At 44.7% G+C, this 22,947-nt stretch overlaps 1 protein-coding gene across 2 annotated transcripts in view; it reads left to right on the top strand.

Moving 5' to 3' along the window:
* Window positions 1-22,947, top strand: part of LOC141164416 (electrogenic sodium bicarbonate cotransporter 1-like) — a 766,124-nt gene that overhangs the window by 595,790 nt on the left and 147,387 nt on the right. For both annotated transcript variants that reach the window (XM_073649614.1, XM_073649613.1), the window contains exon 15: window positions 8,578-8,739. In XM_073649614.1, coding sequence (XP_073505715.1) covers window positions 8,578-8,739 — 162 coding nt within the window. The remainder of the gene's footprint in view (window positions 1-8,577; window positions 8,740-22,947) is intronic.

Here is a 22,947-nt window from a genome sequence, read left to right as displayed (position 1 = left end):
TCAACTTCATAGGTCCCTGATCTGAGACCACTCCTGCAGCGTGATTTGCCCCACCTCTGGATCTCGTTGGCCCAGGCTATACATCAGAATGTATTGCACCAGGGCTTGTCGGTGCTGCCACAGTCGCTGCAACATGGTCAGAGTTGAATTCCACCGTGTCGGCACATCGCATTTCAGCCGGTGAACTGGCAGGCCCAACGACTTCTGTAGAGATGTAAGTCATTGAGCTGCGGGATGCGAACGGCGGAAGTGAGCACACAGCGACCGTGACCCCTGCAGAAGGCCATCTAGTCCGGGATAGTGGGCTAACAATTTATGGACAACCAGGTTCAACACGTGAGCCATACAAGGCACGTGTGTGACATTGCCCCGGCGATGCAGCATTGTCGCACACGGCCTTCCCTGGTTGCAGGTCCAGTGGAGACAACCATTTATGAAACTGGGTCTCCAGAGCTGACCACAACTCCTCAGCTGTGTGACTCACATTTCCCAGACATTTTAAAGTAAACACTGATGCCTTGAGCCCTGCTGCCAGCATAGTAAGGAGGTGTGCAGGATTCCTTCTGCGCAGTTAGAATGCAGGTGGCATTACCAGACAGGCTTTGGGTGCAGGTGGAGGACCGAGAGGAGGTTGAGGAGGCAGAAGCAGTGGAGGAACTTAGAGATAAAGAGGATTGACGCACAACTCGTGGGGACGGTAAGACTTGGACAGCAGCCCCTTGTCCTGCTGTCACCATAGTTACCCAGTGCCCAGTCAGCGACATGTAACGCCCCTGTCCATGCCTACTCGTCCAAGTGTCTGTGGTGAAATGCACCCTGTCACACACAGAGTTTCTCAAAGAAGCGGTGATGTTGTGTGCGACATGCTGGTGGAGCGCAGGCACACCTTTCTTTGAGAAGTAGTGCCGACTGAGCATCTGGTACTGGGGCACTGAGACGGACATAAGGTCTCGAAAATCTACTGTGTCCTCCAGGCGGAAAGGCAGCATTTCTGTAGCCAAGAGCTTGCAGATGGTGAAATTCAACCTCTTAGCTTTCTCATGGCTAGGAGGAAATGGTCTTTTACTTTTCCACATCTGAGGGACCGAGGGCTGGCTGTTGTGCTTAGACGGGGTTGAGTAGGATGTCCCCGGCAAACTGCCGGTCTGTGAGGAAGATGCAGGCGGACATGTTAGATTGCCTTGATCCAAAGCTGGTGCTCTCGATGTCAGAGAGCGCTCAACACCAGCAGGTGTTTCCACTTCCCAATGAACTGATGACCTGCCAATCACACTGGCTGTTGCAGGTAAAGAGGTGGCAGGTCTGCGTCCAAAAACATGTGTGACTGCTGTCCCCCCAGTCACAGAGGATGAAGAGGCCGCGGATGCACAAGATGGGGCAGACGGTGGTTGGCCCAGCCTGCTAGGCCGCATTGTAGCACAGTGAGCTTCCCACTGCAACTTATGCTTCATATCCATGTGCCGGTTCATGCATGAAGTACTCAAACTATGGATTTTTTGGCCTCTACTTATGTTTTGGTTACAAATATTACAGATAACACGAGTTGGGTCATCCTTATCATTCTGAATAAATGCCCAGGCTATGCAAGGCTTAGAGCCCATGCGACCTGAAGAGCCACTACGACTTGTGGTCAGAGGCAGAGTTGTGGTTGAGGATGCAGTTGTTGACGTGCTTCCAGTACTCCATCTGTGTCCAGGAAGGCGCAACCTCACCTCGTCGTCAATAGCATCTGTGACGCCCCGCTGTGCTTGGTATCACATATCCTAGAAGAGTGTATTGATGGAATCCTCCACAAGAGGCCCCCATAAACATTCACACATCTCCACCTTCCACCTCAGACCAGCAGAGGGAGCCCGTTAGGGATATAAATAGGGAAGGTGGAGCTAGGCAGTTCAGTTCCTCTGAAGAGTTCCTGCAGTAGAGAAGCCTAAGAGAGGTCAGTCTGCAGTGGAGCTCAGTCTAGTCTAGAGAACTCAGTTAATAGTTCAGCAGTGGAGCACGAGGCTCCTGCTAACTAGATTCAGTAAGGCATAACCGGAATCCCTGGAGAACTACAAGTCCCAGGATGGCTAAGGTGCTGATACGTAACAGAGCCAGGAGACGCTTAGGCCCCGCATAGTGGGAGCGTGAACTCCAAGAGAAGGCCCTACCACAAGGTCAGCCAGCGCAGGACAGAGACAAAGTTAGGCCTAGCTCCAGGCAGGTCAGAAACTTACTACGCAGAGGAAAGAAACAGGAGGCCCTACACCCGCTCATTGGGGAGGATCCTGATATTCACCCTTCACCCTACAGTACTCCGGGATGTGCCTGAATTTCCTCCAGTAAAAGGTACTGAAGTGACTACCGTGTCCGTTCCCATTCTTGCTCTGACCCAGCTGGGTCTCGCCTGTCCTGCATTCCCCCTGCATACGCTGCCCTGAGACCTAGCTCCACCTGTGGGGAGCTATACCGTCGAGCAGCCTTATCACGGGTCTCAGTGGACTGCTGCAGCGCTGGTGCTTCTCACCAGATACCACAGGTGGCGTCACAAACTCTTATAAAATTAACAATTATCCACTCTTTTAAAGAGTGACCCCAGGGTACGGGCCAGGGAGCCGACCACCGCGCCATCCCCAAGGCCAGGCAAAGGCCCGGGTATCGAGTCATCCCCATCCCCTGGGCTAGTCACATCCTCCTCCGTTGACCTCATCGACTGGCTGACTGTGGGTTGACAGTAAGTGAGATCTCCAACCTCGTCATCATCACCCTGTGTGTTATCACACCCGTCGTCCTCAAAGCCAACCTCTTCCTGCCCTGACCGAAAAGTCAAGTTGTCGCTCCAATCAGGTATTTGAGTCTCATCATCGTCTTCATCATTGTCTCCACCAACAGGAGTGACAGTTTCGGAACGAGGGTCTACATTATGCTCAGAACCTTCTTCATCTGGTCCTGGATCCGACTTATAAAGATTCTGGGCATCAGTGCAGATCATTTCCTCGTCTGGATTAACAGAAGCTCTGAGCAGACTTACGTTTCCCAGGCTATAGTATGAGTAAACAGCTCTGCAGACTCAACCATCTGTGTTACCCCATACTCAGACGGGCAGCTGGAGACTTGGGAGCTGTGAGGAAGCAAGTGCGATTGGGGTGACACCTCTGAGGACTGGAATATTTGTGATGTTGAAATTGAGGTGGAGGAGAGCCCACTTGAAGGAGCACTTGATATCCGCTGAAGCACCTGCTGTTTTTGTGCCTCATCTGGAATTTGTAGCGATGGGCGTGTCCGTAAGAAAGGGATCGTATCACATTGTCCACGAAAAGAAGTCGACATCTTAGCTTGGCTGGAAGATGGTCTTTCTTCTGCAGATGTTACCCCCCCCCCACACTGCGGGGGGGGGCTCGACCCACCAGCGGACAGGCACCAGTATTGGGAGAGGGGGGCTGGCCGTCAGGGTCCACCGCGGCTCTGGCACAAACCCGGCGACACGGAGGTGGCACGGGCAGGAACGAACTGGCCGTGTCGGCTTCTCACTTTTTGGATTTTAGAAGGGCATGACATGCCTATATCTGTGTCTCCCCCTCCTTTTACTCCTCCACCTCTTTTCTTTTCGCATGACTATATGTACTTGTCACTTTTCCATGTGTTAGTTATGTCTTCTGAGCAGTTTGTCAGCTTTTGGACACCTTTGAAGGTGTTTTCTATGTGTTTCTATGTGTTTTTGTTTGCCTGCCATTGGTTTTAACGGTGTTCGAAGGTGTTCGACGAACAGTCCGGCGAACACACGGGTGTTCGACGAACCGAACCGAACTCGAACACTACAGGGGTGGCTCAACACTATTCAACAGGCCATTGTGGAGTGGTATCAGATCTCCACCCAACGTCTACAGAGTCTTTTGGTGTTATCTTCCGTGGATGGCAAACCTCTATCCGATGCCTTTTTTTAGTTTCTTTTAGGAATGTTGCACTTGGAGAAGATCTCTTAATGTACTTTCAGGTCTGTCCCATCCTCTGCTCCTGAGCCTGCCATGGCTGTGTATACACAAACCTGTCTTGGATTGACAATCCAGAGAAATACTTTGTTGGGGTCAGGCCTGTCACAAGAGATGTCTTGTCCCCATTCATCCTGCTCAACGTCCAGCTACTCCATCAAATTTACCTGGCTTGCCTCCTGCTTATTGAACTTGCTCTTATTCTGCCACTGTTTTTAATGTATAGAAGAAAATAAACAATTATACTCACCAGGGGAATACATGAAAGTCATGGGGCTCCATAGAAGAAGTATAATGCACTCCCCATTGTCCTCCATATAGTATAATGCATCCCATAGTCCTCCATATAATAATATACTGCACAGCTCATAGTCCTCCATATAGTATAATGCACAGCCTATAGTCCTCCATAAAATATAATGCACAGCTCATAGTGCTCCATAACGTATAATGCACTCCTTAGTCATCCATAAAGTATATTTCACTACATAATCAGTCATATAGTATATGTCAGGGAATTATTGAGGAATATTGAAAATGTTCTTCCATTTTTCCCTGACCCAGATATTGACCATTCTTCCCCTTCTGCTCAGCACAAAAGTCCCAATTAACACAGTCATGAGGGAGGCCTTACACAAACAAATGCCAGCCATGAAGTGTTGCCAGCTAACTAAAATGCAAATGTATTGCCTCTTAACACAGATCTGAGATAGATTGACACCTTCTCCCAGGCCAGAGTTTGGAGGAAAGATGAAATGGTTTGTTAAGTTCAAAGGCACTCACAAACAATTCCCGGCCACCAGCCACAGCCATATTGAATCCGATATGAAATATGAAATATTGTGAGTTTCATACGTCCGGCAATAATGGGACCCATATTTTTAGAGGTAAAATCAGTGACGGAATGATAGGGATATTTTTTCTGCCACTGAAAAACGCTACATAGAGCTGTAGCGCAAAAACACCAGAATAACAGACTGCAACTATGCAATGTGTGGTCTCTAACTGAAGATAAACTCATAAGGGAAAAAATGGTGTCATTTGCACACTTCTGCTATCAACAAGTGATGAGTTATTGCAGAAGTTAGCGTTTTTAATAAAAATGTACAGGCTGGAGACGAGCCTGTGTTTTACCCACATGATGTCACCACAAGGGGCGTGTGGGTAAATCTCCCCTTAGGGAACTCATGAACATTACAGAAGGACTCATTGCCAAGGGGGTATAAGGATTATAAGCAACGGGTCCTGTTTGATAACAGCATAATCAAACATGGAGCCCCTCCTCCACCTACACTGAATCGTCTCCACGATCGTATAGTGTAAGTTTTTCTTCTTTTATCCTGTTTATTTTATGTAACTGCTTATGCATTTTTAATGTCTCCTTTGTAACATCATTGTATATATTTTTTCTTAAACACTGCCTCCCTTTTGGATTAAATATAACATTTAATAGTACTGTTTCTTTTGGTCTGTAATCGTTCCCTTCCCCGAAGCCATATACACTACCAAAATGCAGGAGTCCGTCCAGGCCTGTATTATATTTCAAATCTGGATGGTGGTGGCAGAGAATAATATTAATAATCGAGCTATCGTGAAGCTGACAGTGACCGTACGGAGGGCGTAAACACGGATTCCATGCTTTGGAACCCAGAGGTGTGACACCATACGCTCACTGATCGCTTACCAATATCGACGCAGCGAGTAGTCTGGATCGTGTGCTCGCGATTCTGGATGAAATACTGACAGCGTGACTGCACGGTGAGATATTGCGTGATCTCCCCGGTTTCGTCTCTGTGTGGTGATCCCTGACAATATATTTCACCCCATAGTCATCCATATAGTATATTTCACCCCATAATCTTCCATAAAGTATAATGCACCCCACAGTCATCCATAAAGTATAATGCACCCCCATAGTCATCCTATAAAGTATAATGTACAGTCCATAGTTCTCCATATAATATAATGCACCCCCATAGTCATCCATAGTAGTATAATGAAATAAAAGATTGATCCACTCATACACTCCTTTTTCTCCCAAGTCACACCCAATATCCAGACATCAAGTGTTCAAATGACCTTACAATTCAATGGTCGTCCGACCTATACACAATTACTGTATATGCAGGAAAGTTTAACTGGATTAGTCCTACTAGCATGAATAAGTGGTCACTCAACAAAAAGCATCTGGTGATACACATCAATGACCATATTACCTTAGTGCTGAATAAACATAGCGGTCAGTGTCAGATATAATGAAAGATGCTTATTGGACAGGAGAAATGCAAAGGTAACATAATTGTTTACCTAAATCGCAGCAAATAGTAATATTAGGGTCTTCTCATAATTAGCCCTCCTTCATGGTTATGATACTTAATTTGCACAAATAAACCAATGGGCAGGGAAAAGACCCGACTACTTCATGACTCTGCAACACAAATCCCTAGTTTAAATAGACATGGGAGAAAGGAAGGGCATATATCCAAAAAAATGGAATGATCTCACCCATAGCTCTAGAGACTTCTATTGTCCATTCTCAATTGAGGTGAGCATTATCTTATACAAACCACCCCGATGCGTTTCTTCAAATTGAGTCTTCAGGGGGAACAGAGGTTCATAGATTTCCATTAAGGGGCAAAAAAGGTTTCCCCTAATTGTCAACGTTTGAAGGGTTTCCTGCAGAATCAAAGCCTGTATTGAATCTCTGGCAACAACTCATTGTGCTTTACATTCAGGCTATCACTGCTCATTCATGAATCTTTCAATTTTTTTAGACATATATGTTCTTTTTATTTATATGCATGGCTATGTAAATTCATCTTACTACTTCTAGAAATATTGAGATATTTTATAGTATGGTTAAACTAGGTAGAAACTTGTGAATTTTCTATCAAAATTTTCTGGGTGGAATATCCACACTGTGAAGTACCAGCAATGGGAAAATATTTTATCTACAGTATATGCCACGTAAAAAATTAGTGCTGAAAACACATGATAAATTTACAAAATGCGCTAAAAACGCATGTTTAAAAAACACAACGAACCTAATTTAAATAATAGGTGCAGAAATTGTGCCGAAAATCTGCAGCATCAAAAACTCATCAAATGTAGCCTTATAAGGCCACATACACATGTTGAGTATTTGGTTGGTTTCTTTACCTCAGTATTTGTAAGCCAAAGCCAGGAGTAGATGAGCAATGCAGAAGTGATGCACATGTTTCTATTATACTTTTTCTCTGAGGGTATGTGCAGACTATCGGGAGCCGGCTGCGGCCCCGAGGCTGCGGAGAAGCTGCCTCTGGCTTCAGCTCATTATGCAATTGAGCGCCGCCTCTTTTTTTTTTCTCACATGCAGACTTTCCCCATAGAGATTAAGTCTATGGGGAAAGCCCGCATGCAGACCCGCCGGAGAAATTGACATGCTGCGGTCTGGAAAGACGTGCCGCATATCAGTTTCTGCGGGTGAGCCGCAGACGCATAGTGGGCATGGGATTTGTGTAAACCCCATCCACTATTCTGTAACATCTGGTCGCAGCGGATTGCACGCAGCGCACTTGCGCTGCATCCAATCCACAATGAACACTGATCGTGTGCACATACCCTGACTGTTCCACTCCTGGTTTTCACTTAGAACTACTGAGGTAAAACTCACAAAATACTCATTGTGCAGGTGGCCTTTGTGTTTGTTGAACAAAATGCTCACGTCTTCACCCCAAAGATCTCCTCCTTTGCAGAGCCTCAGAGTTCAGTGTTCTCTTGCATTGTGACCATGGGCTTGTGCACTTTGCTCAATCATTGAGTTAATTTCATGAAACTTTCAATGCAGATTTTGTGCTGAGGTCACTTGCAAGGGCAGGTTGAAAACCTGTCGAGGTGATGTAACAGAGTATAGGACATTTTTATGCATACTTTGGCATAGTTTGTGGATAAATATGGTCTGTGAGTCTTTATGCTTTCACTGGAACATATCTGGCACTGCAGAAATTTCGCAAACTTTGCCACGATGTGGCAAAAATGGCATCCAATGACAGTATCACTTTTCAAGTCACTGAGCTCTTCAATATGACCATTGTCGGACTGAGGTGCCAAGGGCCCACCAGTAACCAACTTCAGGGCCCCATTTTTCATCTACATGTAAATGTGACATTATCCTCAATCACAAATTGATATAACAATGGACTGCGTAGATTGTTAAATGAATAAGATGCTGCCTTTGTCTGTACATAGTGATTCAAGTATATTGTGACCACTTATACTGACCACTGTGGATCTGATGATTGGGACCTCCAGTGATGCTGAGAATGAATGTGTGAAAACACAAGCATCTTGAATGTAGCAGAGGTGCACATGTTTGACCTTTCCTCTATGCCTTGTCCATGGGATGAAACAGCCAAGCACTCAGATTTCTCTGAAAGTCCCAAATGGAATAGAGTGAAGGTCGAGTATGTGTAACTCTGCTCCATGCATTACAATTCTGGGAATAACCCTTTAAAACACATGAAATTGATATTTAAGAGGGCTGTCTTGTGGTCATATAGTGTATATGCATATTAAGTAAAATATCAATTTTGATAATTGATTAACTCAATTTTTTGCTTTGTTTTTAAAGCCCACCAACCCAAACAGAAGTTGGTTTGTATATCCTTTTGGAGGAAATCCATGGTGGGTATGCCTTTTGTCTGGCATTCCAGCAATTTTGATCACAATCCTTTTATTCATGGACCAGCAAATAACTGCAGTAATCCTTAACCGCAAAGAGTACAAGCTAAAGGTAATAGCATGATTTAAGAATTTTTTTACATCTTTTCTAGTCTTCATAATTTTTATTAGATATACATTAAAAGTAGAAAAAAAAAAACAGACAAAACACAAAATAATAAATATATCTCAGCCCAAGATATGGAACTAGATAAGGCTGTTTGGACCAGTCATAGTACTTGTATTTAGGGTATTATTAGTGCTCATTTATGTCTGGTATCAATTAGAAATTTGTTTAAATAGTGCCATATCTGGTTCCGTTTCTTGGACCGAAATTTATTTATTACTTTGTATTTTTTTCAGTTTTTTTTTGCTTTTGATGTATATAAATTGTATTTTAAAGGCAATCCATTACCAGTTTATTGCTAGTTTATCTGAGAGCAGCATCATGTAGGCAAAGAGACTCTGAATCCAATGATTTATCACTTAGTTTACTGGGTGCAGCCGTTCTGACTCATTCAGAGTTTTTGGATTTGGCAATGCTGCAGAGCTGAGAAAGCTAACCCTGCCCACACCATACTCTATATGTACATTGTCTATAATGAGCTGCTTATTACAGGAGGGGGCAGAGTTGGTCTAGCATACACAGGCTGCTGTGGTCCGAATAATGATAATACTCGTGATAAAACCTTAATTTTAAGTAAACAGCACACAGCCTCCAAAAATCCAAGGCACCGTGTATCTTCCTTTCACAAAAACTAGTTTTACTGATAGCAGTGCATATATAGGAAAATTAGAAATGTTTGGGCCACATAGGGCCTTTGTCAAGCCAAGAAAAAAAGTGCAATTTTTGTGGAAAGAAGATACCCGTTGCCTTGGATTTTTGGAGTACGTGCAATTTTTACAACCTAGTGGAGGGGCTGTTCCAAGTCTATATGGGACACGGAGTGGTGAATGGGATACACCTTGTTCTAATAACAGCACACGGCTTGGCACATGAGACATTGTTGAAATCTGTGTCTTAACCCCTACCTCATGCGGTCCAAACAATTCGTGGTGGCAGTTAGTTCCTTTTTTTATTGTGGAGATAGCAGTTACTGTACCAGGGTATATATATATATATATATATATATATATATATATATATATATATATGTACCACAAGAAAAGAAAATGGAGCTTTAGTTTAAAGATAAAAAATGTATAAATTTTATTAACACAGAATATCAGACCAAACAAGACACATAATAAAAAGACATGTGCAAGAGGGCTAGGAACAATAGCAGCGGGTACTGGCAATACTAGGGGGGGTGTGGGGATGACAGGGGAATACATGCCAAAATAGTAGTCATACATCAATAAATATAGCTTGTACCCATGTAGCCCCTAGACCCCTCACTGTGGCAATAAGTCGTTTCGCGTGTAGACTGATCGGCTTTCTCTCCTCCTCTGTGGTTTTTTCTATATGCCCCAATGGGGGTCCCTTTTTCTCTGCTGTGAATTGGATCTTTATGGCTGAGGTACCTATCAGTGATTGAACAAATTTGAATACGGCCATAAATCACAGTATCTATGCAGAGCTATACTTAGTGGAGTCTTATTGCCACAGTGAGGGGTCTAGGGGCTACATGGGTACAAGCTATATTTATTGATGTATGACTACTATTTTGGCATGTATTCCCCTGTCATCTCCACCCCCCCCCCCTAGTATTTCCAGTACCCACTGCTATTGTTCCTATCCCTCTTAACCCTATTAACCATCTCAGCACTATTCATGCTGGAGCATGCTTTCCCAGTTTTACATCACTGAAGCTACCAACATCAGTGATGCATGATCTCCCCTCAAGGACATGTCTGGTGGCCATCTTACATACCACCTCCTCTGCCCAAAGCCGGAGGGCTTGCCACCTTCCGTTAGCAAACAGTGGACCCTCAACAGTGCGTCGGCGTTGCCATGCAGTTTCTCAGGCCTATGCTGTACATGGAAGCTAAAATCCTGCAGGGCTAGGAACCACCTGGTCACTCGGGCATTGTTCCCCTTCTTCTCGCTCATCCATCTTAGTGAGGCATGGTCTGACACCAGCCTGAACTTCCTGCCTAAGAGGGAGTATCTCAGAGTGTCCAATGCCCACTTGATTGCTAAACATTCCTTCTCCAATATGGCGTAATTCTTCTCACAAGATGTAAGCTTCCAGCTTAAATACATTATAGGGTGCTCTTCCCCATTAATATTTTGTGGTAAGACAGCCCCCAGCCCGGGATCTGACGCATCCATCTGGACCACAAACTCCTTAGAGAAATCCGGTGCCACCAATGTCGGCTGTTAACACAGGGCTTGCTTGAGTCCCTGGAAGGCCGTCTCAGCTTCTGGAGACCACTTAGCCATAGCCGATTTTGTCCCTTTAAGGAGGTCCGTCAATGGGGTGGCTGTCATGGCGAAGTTAGGGATGAACGGCGGTAATAATTCACGATGCCCAGGAATGCTCTGACCAGCTTATTTGAGAGAGGTTGTGGCCAATCTCGGATCGCGTCAATTTAATTTGGGGCTTTATCACGCCTCTACCTACGACATGCCCATCGCACATTTCTTCAGTTTGATGGAAACCCCGGTGATGGCTGTAGTCTGGATCCTCAAATCAACATGAGAGATGGACTTGAATCCCGGTTAACCCCTAGGTTATAGAGGGAGATATAGTAATTAAGATAAGTAGAATACTCACCATAGTAGGTGAATAGAGTGGAGATTTACCTGGTGCTGGAGATGGATAGAACAGGGTCCAGTAGGATGGAAGTGAATCAAGTAGCTATAGTAGAAATGTCCAGCGGCTTTAGAAGGAAACGTGCATATGCGTAATGTATATATTAATATAAATGTACCACAGGCAGGATGATGGTTATAATAGCTCAGATTACCTTGGTAGTATTAGTTACCTGATTGTAGTAGTGGCAACTCCTACTGAGTACTCGATGGAGCGGGTCCTAATATTGGCAGAGTCTGGGTCGTACTATGGAGTATAGGTTTAAATGGTAGGACTGCGTTTGGCTCAGAAGAGGTGTACTAACCTCTTTGGGGGAGGTGTAGGAGACAGGTTTTACCTGTGATACTGATGACAGGTGTATGACAGCGGGTTGCTGTAATCTTCAGAGATGAGCACTGGAATGTTAATTGGGCTATAATGCAGGTAATAGATAGCCCAAGTTACTCCACAATTAGATGGCTTCAGGTGGGAGTTAATCCAGTACTCAGTGAACGTACCCACGGGTACCAATTGGGGTGGTGCAGTAGAGGGTTATTTTGATTAACCCCTTGCTTGAATGTTAGGCTACATCGGCGGAGTGCAAAGGTACTTTATGGTATCACAGTGGGGCTCATTGCCAGTACATGGTGCTGGTGGCACAGGCTTGTGAGTAATAATTCCTGCATGTCAGTACTTGGTGCGCAGGTGTACCCTGCGTCGGTACGGACCTGGCACCTTGTCCGGCACAGAGTAACAAAACAGCAAAAACAAACAGTCCATGCAGTACTGCGGGTTTGCCCGCTCCCAGGCAGTGACCTTCAGTACAAACATGCTGGAGGTCTCCACACATCTAGCCACAGACACTGATTGAGACAATTGGTCTCCATTTTATTTACCAAAAACAATGTCTCGGGTGGGGATATGTGAAACAGGCATTCCTCACATGTATTAAAGCTGTCAAACAGTCGCCAATCATAAGCACAGAGTGACTCAAACATAACACTCGAGCACACCGAAGATACTCAGAAAACACCCGAGCATGCTCGTAAATCTCAAGTAACCAGCATGCTCGCTCATCACTATTTATCATTATACCGCTGAACAAAAAGTGGACCAAACGCAATCAAAAATACGAATATAAATAAAAATAGAACCGCTGAAAACGACATCTTGTCCTGCAAAAAACAAGTGGTCACACTGCTCAATCAACGGAAAAGTAAAAAAGTTATAGCACTAAGAATAAAGCGACGCAAAAATAATATTTTTTTTCTATAAAAAGCGCCCAAAAAAATCATACAAACGTGGTATCTCTGTAATCGTACTGACCCAAAGAATAAAGCTGCCTTATCAATTTTACCACACGCGGAACCGCATAAAAAAAATAATTCCTGAAATGCTGGTTTTTGTTCATTCTGCCTCTCAAAAATCAGAATAAAAAGTGATCAAAAAATGTAATGGTACCAATAAAAATGGCAACTTGGCCCTCAAAAAGCAAGCCCTGATATGACTCTGTCTGCGGAAATATGGAATAAGTATTGCTCTGAAAATATGGCAATGCAAAATTTAGTTTTTGCAAAAAAAAGCGTCTTTAGTGCATGATGGCAGCTAAACATAAAAACCCAATATAAATCTGGTATTGCTGTAATCACACCGACCCAAAGAATAAAGTCGTATAATCACTTATACTGCACGAGGAAAGGCGTAAAAAGTAAATAAATACAACTCTTCACCTGCTGCTGTTTTGTTCATTCTGCTCCTAAAGATCGCAGTTTGCATCCACTGCTGCTTGTTTCTGGAAAGCACCCATTCTGTCAAAATCATCACTGTACCTGTAGGTATACTCCCAAAATTAAGTCACTTGATGTAGGATTCTGCTCTTCTATCCCTTGGGGCTTTGTATATGGAATCCACATACTATTCCAGGATAATCTGCGCTCAAGGAGGCAAACAAAGCTGTAGGGCATTTCTACATTCAGCAGAAATTGTCAGACAAATTTAGGTGCAATTTTTCCCCATTTCTCAGCGTGAAAATGTAAAATCTGGGGCTAAAAAAATGTTGTTGGTTAAAGTGTAATTATTTTTTTCTTCACTGCCCAATGGTCTAAAATTCTGTGACCCACCAGAACTTTAGTGCCACGTATAGGAAGTAGCAATCCTAAAAGTCACTAGTGACCCTTTGCACTGACGAGGGGCAGTACCCCGAAACACAGTGTCTACAAATTGAGTTTCTGTTCCTGGCTTATATCCTAAGTCATGTGATAAGACTCCTTAAAGGGTCACTATTGACTTTTAGGATTGCTACTTCCTGTAGGTGGCACTAGAATTCTGGTCCTCTTCCTCTCTGAAGAGACAATTGAGAAAAAAGTTAAATGTTTGTTTTTCCTTCCACATTCCATTAATTCCTGTAAAACTCCTGAAGGGTTAATAAACTTCTTGAATGTGGTTACAAGCACCTTGAGGGGTGCATTTTTTAGAATGGTGTCATTTTTGGGTATTTTCTGTCATATAGACCTCTCAAAGACACTTCAAATGTGACGTGATCCCTAAAAAAAATGGTTTTGTAAATTTTGTTGGAGACATGAGAAATCCCTGGTCAACTTTTAACCCTTCTAACTTCCTACCAAAAAAAAATTGTTTCAGAAATTGTGCTTATGTAAAGTAGACATGTGGGGAATGTTATTTATTAACAAGTTTGTATGACATGACTCTGATTTAAGGACATAAAAATTAAAAGTTTGAAAATTGAAAGATTTTCAAAATTTTTGCCAAATTTCCATTTTTTTCACAAATTAAAGCAAGTCATATCGAAAATTTTTTACCAATATTATAAAGTACAATATGTAATTTAAAAACGGTCTCAGAATCCGTGCGATCCGTTGAAGCGTTCCAGAGTTATTACCTCATAAAGTGACATTGGTCAGAATTGTAAAATTTGGCCTGGTCATGAAGGTGACAACAGGCTTGAAGGGAGTAAAGGGGTTAAAGGGATTGTCCAAGTTTAGTATGAAAGTCTGCAGTCAATCTATGTGCAGACTTCTGAATTCTCACAATATTCACACCAAATGCTGTCAGGATTCTCTGGTGCCAGTGACAAGAGCAGGTGGTCATCATGTCAGGTCAACCCCACCATGTACGTTTGTATTGCATGGACATACAATTCTTAATAAAATCTTAACAATGGTAAGTAGACACTACAAATTCTTTCCAGTAATGACGAGCGAGAGTGCATCTTGGCTATGCTTGTTACGCGATCAAGTATCGCGGGTGCTCGAGCGCCATGCTCACGTTCACGCCCCGCATGTTTCGTGGCTGTTAGACAGCAACATGCGGGGATTGCCTGTCATACATAATAATGTCGTTGCCATATTGGCTAATGGCATTACTTACATAAGACCCGGTGATGTGATGCTCGGCATACTCTCCTCTGGAAGCAGTTCAGGGAGAGTTGAGCTAGCAGGGAGAGCTTAGATTAGATCAGGCATATTGGAAGTGTTTAATTGCTATTCCAGTACCTATGCAGTAGCTTTTGTATATCGCTGCTGCACCATTAAAACAAGTCCTTTTCAGGGCTACATACTGTCCTTTCTCTAGTAAAATTGCTGTTACCTGCATTAAGTGTAGGGATAGCTGGTGGAGGAGGGATAGTTTTGGATTAGAGGCATATAGACAGGGTTTATTGCCTTACAGTCCTGCTGTAGGCATACTGCTGCTGCAACCTAAAAACAAAAGTCCTTCTCAGGGATATTTTCTTTTCCTTATTAACCCCTTAAGCCCCGAGGGTGGTTTGCACGTTAATGACCAGGCCAATTTTTACAATTCTGACCACTGTCACTTTATGAGGTAATTACTCTGGAACGCTTCAACGGATCCCCCTGATTCTGAGATTGTTTTTTCGTGACATATTGTACTTCATGATTGTGGTAAAATTTCTTCGATATCACTTGCGATTATTTGTGAAAAAAACGGAAATTTGGCGAAAATTTTGAAAATTTTGCAAACATTTCCCACATGTCTACTTTACATCAGCACAATTTTGGAACCAAAATTTGTTTTCGTTAGGGAGCTATAAGGGTTAAAAGTTGACATGCGATTTCTCATTTTTCCAACAAAATTTACAAAACCATTTTTTTAGGGACCACATCACATTTGAAGTCACTTTGAGAGGTCTTTATGACAGAAAATACCCAAAAGTGACACCATTCTAAAAACTGCACCCCTCAAGGTGCTCAAAACCACATTCAAGAACTTTATTAACCCTTCAGGTGCTTCACAGGAATTTTTTGAATGTGGAAGAAAAAAATGAACATTTAACTTTTTTCACAAAAATGTTACTTTAGACCCAATTTTTTTTATTTTCACAGGGGTAACAAGAAAAAATGGACCCCAAAATTTGTTGTGCAATTTCCCCTGGGCACGCAGATACCCAATATTTGGGGAAAAAACACTGTTTGGGCGCACGGCAGGGCTCGGAAGGGAAGGAGCGCCATTTGACTTTTTGATTGTAAAATTTGCTTGAATAATTAGCGGACGCCATGTTGTGTTTGGAGAGCCCCTGTGTGCCCAAACATTAGAGCTCCCCCACAAGTGACCACATTTTGGAAACTAGACCCCCCAAGGCACCTATCTAGGTGCATAGTGAGCACTTGGAACCCCCAGGTGCTTCACAAATTGATTCGTAAAAATGAAAAAGTGTTTTTTTTTTCACTTTTTCATTTTTACGAATCAATTTGTGAAGCACCTAGGGGATCCAAGTGCTCACTATGCATCTAGATAGGTGCCTTGGGGGGTCTAGTTTCCAAAATGGGGTCACTTGTGGGGGAGCTCCAATGTTTGGGCACACAGGGACTCTCCAAATGCAACATGGTATCCGCTAACAAATTGAATGGAAAATCGGCTCAAATTGTTAGCAGACACCATGTTGCGTTTGGAGAGCCCCTGTGTGCCCAAACATTGGAGCTGATAAGGTAGCTTTATTCTTTGGGTCAGTATGTTTACAGCGGTACCACATTTATATCGTTTTTCTATGTTTTGCACTTTTACATAATAAAAGCAATTTTATAGAAAAAAATATTTTTTAGCATTGCTTTATTCTGAGAGCTATAACTTTTTTATTTTTCGGATGATGGTGCTGTATGGCGGCTTGTTTTTTGCGGGACGAGATGACGTTTTCAGCGGTACCATTTTTATTTATATTTGTCTTTTTGATCGCGTGTTATTCCATTTTTTGTTTGGCGGTATGGTGATAAAGCATTGTTTTTTGCTTCGTTTCTTTTTTTTTTTACCGTGTTCACTGAAGGGGTTAACTAGTGAGACAGTTTTATAGGTCAGGTTGTTCCGGACGCGGCGATATCAAATATGTGTACTTTTGTTTTTGTTTGTTTTTTTATAATAATATTTATTGATGGGTACATTAGATTTTTATTTTTGGTGGATTATTTTTTTTATTTTTTTTTTATATTTTTGCAATTTTTTTTTTTTTTTTTTTTTTCACTTTCTGGAAGCTTATATAGTTTATTACTGTGTCCCACTCTGGGACTTTCACTTTTTTTTCTCTGATCACCTGCATGGCACAGGAATGCAGCACCATCCCTGTGCCATGCAGGCTGTCAGCGCCGGACAGGGAGAAGATTGTTTGGAGATGCACTGCGCATGTCCAAACAATCTTCCTGCTGTCTGGTGACCCGGATGTTGTCATGACGACATCGGGTCGTCATGGCAATACCCAGGAAGCCTTTGCAGACAGCGCTGAAAGCCGGAAGAGGAGGTGAGTGTCGTGAAAACAACACCCACTTGGGTCAGACCTTGCAGCTCTCTGGCGCCCCCTTATCCTGCTGGTCAAACACGGTATTGACCGAGGATAAGCACAGGCGCAGCTGCTCTAATTTATGTCGACTATTGCGGCACGTGATGTGACAGGACGTATATATACCACCAGTTCCTTCCAGGAACGTATATATACCTCCGACCAGCCACCCTCAAACCACAATATCACATAAATACTGGTATACTGCCACCACCGATCGCTTAACCGGTGGATCGGGTACCTGGTAGGTAACGTGAATTAGCGGGTGAGGAACGTGTTTGCTCGACATAGGACAAGAAGGACGAAACTGGTAAATAATTAATGATTTACTCCCAAAAGGGGGGCAGTGTTTACAAAATATATACAAGATATTATAAAGGAGACAATTTACATGTATGCATAAACAGTTATTAAAATAAAAGGGATAAGTAATAGCAAAACCTGCTTCACAAGGTGATGGTCTCAGATTCTGTGGGGGGGGATGGCTCCCCGGAAATTAGAGGTGATTCTTCTTACGCCGCGTGATGTGCGTGCGTTCGACGTCCCTGAGAAGAATGGCTTGAAAAATGGCCGATCTGGTTTTTAGCAAGCAGCCAAAACTCTGGGAGACACCCCTTATTTACCTTACAAGGGGGCTCGGCTTTGCGAGCCCACCCAGCTGCAGAAGACCTAAAAAATCCTTCAGATTCCATATCTTGGTGTGGGGGGGTCCCACATCCAAGAGGGAGACATCATCTTGACCGTCACCAATATTCATGAAGATAGATATTAAATATGAAACCTCTATGACGCTCAGAAGCTCAGAATCCATTATCTCTGTTCCCGGTCATTCCTCAGTTATGCAAGTTATACTATTGTAATGGGAAAAAGGTAAGTGACTCGCCCCCTGGGCCGTGGGGCACGCGGATCCGGGCGATAGGGGAACGATGGGGGTAGTAGTAGTGGCGGCCCGGTCCCGCGGCTCAGGGTGGTCAGGCCAATGGTAGTCTGCTACGTGCTTCAGATAATGTCCGACTACGCCACCCGTGGATTGCGGTTATTAGGAACCGCCGCTGCATGCAGACCGCTGGGGCTGATGAAGTGTGCAGCTAGGGTAGTGTGACTCCCCACGGGAAGAGTGCGGCCCCAGGGCAGTGTAGTGGATGGTGGGAGTGATGGTGGTGAAGGTCCCAGTACCGATAGTGCCGGAGGAGCGAAGGAGCACACGGACAACAAGTTACAGTCCAGGGTCTTTACTCACAGTTCGTTTGTTCCGGGTCACTTCCGTCGGCAGTGACCGCCCGAGCCGTGCTGCGTCCACCAGGTGAGGGGCTCGGTCAACTCCCAGGCAGTTCAGGAGCATGGCACAGGACCCCCTTTAATCCTTTCTCTGGCCTGCCTCACCAGTGACCCACTTTTGTCCAGCTGCCGCGGACTCGTGCGGTTAAACGTGGGCCCCGTCCTCCGCTGTCCTATATGGTGCCTTCCTAGCAGGTTTGATGAGGTGTCGCACCAATAGATGATCACGACGACCGGTCTTTGGCTGAGGGTAGTTTCTCCTCCACCAACTTGGGATCCGGTACCCTTAATCTGCCTGACCCTTCACCCTGGATTCTCGTGGGTTCTTAGGGTCCCTTCCACCTTCTTGTTCCTGAGCCCTTCTGTTTCTCTCTCTCTTTCTTTGCAGTTCCTTTCTGTTTCTGCTCCTTTCTGTTCCTTTCTCTTGGAGCTGAGATGAGCCAAAATCTCAGCTCCCCTTCACCTCCTCCTCGGCCTCTCACTAGGCCCTTCTGGAGTAGAGCTCCCACCGAGCCTCTACTCCCTGTCTTCTCCTCTCTGGACAGAACGAACACTGTTCTAAGATGGTGCCCACCTTTTATACCTCCCTCTGACCATGAGCCCAGGTGACCAGCAACCAATGAGCTCCTTCCTACGCTCAGGAACCAACCCCTATCTGCTCCTACAGCACTGGGTGTTCCACCCCCCTCCCCACTCCAGGCAGGGACATAGTCGGTCGTGCCTGCACTTATGTCTAGTGGGAGCACCGTTGAGCTGTCCCTCGGAAATGGGGTGTGTGTGCTGTATGCAGCTAACTGAGCCCTGGTCCATACTCCATCCTTACCTGGGAGTGGAATATCACACCTCTGGACTGAGGTGCAATACCCCTGTAGCGGCCGAACCCTCGGGGCGCTACATAAGCATTCAAAAAAAGTGGTTCCGATGTTTCTGTCAGACCTGTGCGTGATTAAAATTGGCATAAAACATTTGTACAATTAAACAATGGGATTTTTTGGAGGGATTTTCCGGTTTGTACCAGTGCTTGCCCTGGACTGAGGTTTTATGGCGGGTCATAAAGATTCCTGGTTTGGGGAAAAGCAAAAAGTGAGTTCTAGGTCTTCTCTTACAAACGGATAGGGGGTGGGGGTTTTCCTTTTTAAAACATAACTCATTTTTAAAACTCGGGCAAAAATACCTTTTGCCTGACACCTCCCCCTTTTAGACTGCGCTATGGAGGTAGGACCTTCTGGTACTCCTCCAAGCGTATGTCCGGAGGCTCCCCTCGCCGGGACAACCCATCGGCATTGCCATGCTCGCTGCCCTTGCGGTGTTGAACGGTAAAGTCGTACTGCTGGAGGGTGAGGCTCCAGCGTAACAACCTTCCGTTGGCACCTGACATGGTGTGCAGCCAACTGAGGGGGTTGTGGTCAGTCACAACAGTGAAGGGGCGCCCGTACAAGTAAGGCTGTAAGCGGTTGAGGGCCCATACAATGGCCAGGCACTCCTTCTCTATGGTGGAATAGGCCACTTCCCTCGGCAGCAGTTTCCGGCTTAGGTACAACACGGGGTGTTCTTGGTTCCCAGAGTCGACCTGGCTGAGTACAGCACCGAGGCCAAACTCACTGGCGTCGGTCTGTACTAAGAGTGGCCGTGTGCCGTCGACCGCCTTTAGTGCAGGAGAGCTGCTCAGGGCAGTCTTCAAAGCACTTAGGACATAGATGTTCTCTATTCCCGTATGTCTGTGATTATTCCTTCAGCAGTAGCTTTATATGTAGTTACAATTTATAATGTGATATAAAGTGATATAGAAATAATATGATGAATTTTTTCTACTATGTGAATTGGGATCTATGGGAATATGGCAGTATACTGATCTCTTTATAAGGTATTTACTAATAGAATTATAAAGGGCAAGAGAATAAAAGATAGATTTAGTCACTTGTTGCAGGCTGTTCATGAGGAATCAGTTGTATATACAAATGTAATAAACAGTATTGTTCTAATAAAAATCTTTTTGAAAAAATCTAAAAATATCAAGGAATTTTTTCCAGAAAAATTATATAATGTTGAATGTGTTTAATAAAAAGAACATTGAGAAATTTAGATGGGAATATTTTTGATACGTTTATGAAATGGAATCCATATTTTAGGATTTATATTCTCATATTTGGTTGGAGATTATTTATATATATATGAATTTACTTGTCATTGATACATTTGATTCCATGGGAAATATTAAAAAATCTTAAAAACATTAAGGATTTTTTCTGGAAAAATTATGAAATGTTACATATTTTTAGCTAAAAGAATATGGAGAAATAAAGATATAATGTGGTATATGCATGCAATAAATTTTACAATCTGCGATGTATATGGTTTTATGTGTAGTCGGGGATTATTTAAATATATGAATTCACTTGTTCTTTTTCATTGTGCAACCTGAGTTTATTATTGCTTAATTTTTTGTATGTTGTTGTAAATTCTGTTATATATAATTTTTTTATTGGTCTACTCTTTTTTTATGTTAATGAGAATTATGTCATTTCCGTGGATTTGTTTATAAATATCTTGACTGAATGTATTTAACCACAATTGAAAAAAGCCTTGGACAGGCTGAAACGTCTTGTGTGAGTTGTGGAATAAATCAACTGATTATCAACACGTGAGTGCTGGGATTTTCTTTTCCTTCAAAGCCCTAAAGGCCACCTCGCATTCATCCGTCCATTTGACGGAATGGGGTAGGCTCTTCCTGGTGAGGTCTGTCAAGGGCTTTGCAAGGCTACTATAGTCCTGTACAAAGCATCTATAGTACCCTGCGGTGCCCAAGAAGGACTGCACCTGCTTTTTGGTCCTGCGGGTGGGCCAGGACATGATAGCATCCACCTTCCCAGGCTCTGGCTTCAGAGTACCCCCACCTACCCGGTGCCCCAGGTAGTGGACCTCGTTCATGCCCATCTGGCACTTTCCCGGCTTGATGGTCAAGCCCGCCTGGTGAATGCGCCTGAGCACCTGCTGCAGATGCTCGAGGTGATCCTCCCAGGTGGGACTGAAGATGGCAATGTCATCCAGGTACGCCACTGCATACCTCTCCAGTCCCTGGAGCAGGTGGTTGACCATTCGCTGGAACGTGGCAGGGGCATTTTTCATGCCGAAGGGCATGACCGTGGATTCATACAATCCGAAGGGGGTGATAAAGGCGGACTTCTCCTGGGCCCCGGGGCTCAAGGGAATCTGCCAATATCCCCGACTCAAATCCATAATGGAGAGATAGCTCGCGCTGGCTAACAGCTCCAGCAGCTCCTCAATGCGTGGCATTGGTTGTGCGTCAGAGGCGGTGATAGCGTTGAGCCCCCTGTAGTCCACACAGAACCGGGTGGTCCGGTCCTTCTTAGGCACCAGGACTACAGGTGAGTCCCACGCGCTCTTGGACCGCTTAATCACCCCCAACTGCAGCATCTCCTCGACCTCCTGGCGCATGACATGCTGCACCTCGTCGGAGATTCGACAGGCTGTCCGCCGGAGTGGGCAATGATTCCCGGTGTCCACTTCATGGACCGCCACTTCAGTCCTGCCAGGCAAGTTGGTGAACACTGCTTGGAAGGGTTTCAGCACTGCTTGCATCTGAGACCTCTGGTCTGCGGATAGCAAGTCGCTTAGCTCTACATCCTCTAGGGACCCGCTGGCCTTCGCTTGGGCGAGCATGTCTAAGAGGGGGTCATCCTCCCCATCCTCGGGCAGGTTGCAGACCGGTAGGACACAGGTTCCACGTTCTTGATGAGCCTTCATCATATTAACGTGAAACGCCTTCCGCCTACCCCGCTCGTGGTCAAGTGTGATCACGTAGGTGACCGGGTTGAGCTGTTGGTGAATGACGTACGGGCCTTCCCAGGCCGCCTGAAGCTTGTCCTTTGGTACGGGGACCAGCACCCACACCTTCTGACCCACCTGGTAGGTCCGTTCTCGGGCGTTCTGGTCGTACCAATGCTTCTGGTCAGCCTGGGCTTGCGCCATGTTGTCATGCACTAACTGCGTCAAGGTCTGCATCTTGTCACGGAAGCGCATGACATACTCCACGATGGACACTCCTGGGGAGCTCGGCTCTTCTTCCCAGAATTCCCTTATCAAACCAAGGGGTCCTCGGACACGCCTGCCATACAGGAGCTCAAAGGGGGAGAACCCCGTTGAGGCCTGTGGAACCTCTCTGTAAGCAAATAGCAGGTGTGGGAGGTAACTCTCCCAGTCGCGACCCTGGGTCTCAACCAGCATTTTTAACATCTGTTTGAGGGTACCGTTGAATCGCTCACACAAACCATTGGTCTGTGGGTGATATGCGCTCGATACCAAATGCTGCACCTGCATTTTCTTACATAGGGCCTCCATTAAGCGTGACATGAACTGGGTCCCCTGGTCGGTAAGCATCTCCCTGGGAAATCCTACTCGCGAAAAGATGGCCAAGAGGGCGACCGCCACCTTATCCGCCCTA

Source organism: Phyllobates terribilis, unplaced genomic scaffold (assembly GCF_046119375.1).
Source record: "Phyllobates terribilis strain yellow unplaced genomic scaffold, ASM4611937v1 Scaffold_10__3_contigs__length_209671492, whole genome shotgun sequence".
Lineage (NCBI taxonomy): Eukaryota > Metazoa > Chordata > Amphibia > Anura > Dendrobatidae > Phyllobates > Phyllobates terribilis.
This window is presented reverse-complemented; position numbering and strand designations above follow the sequence as displayed.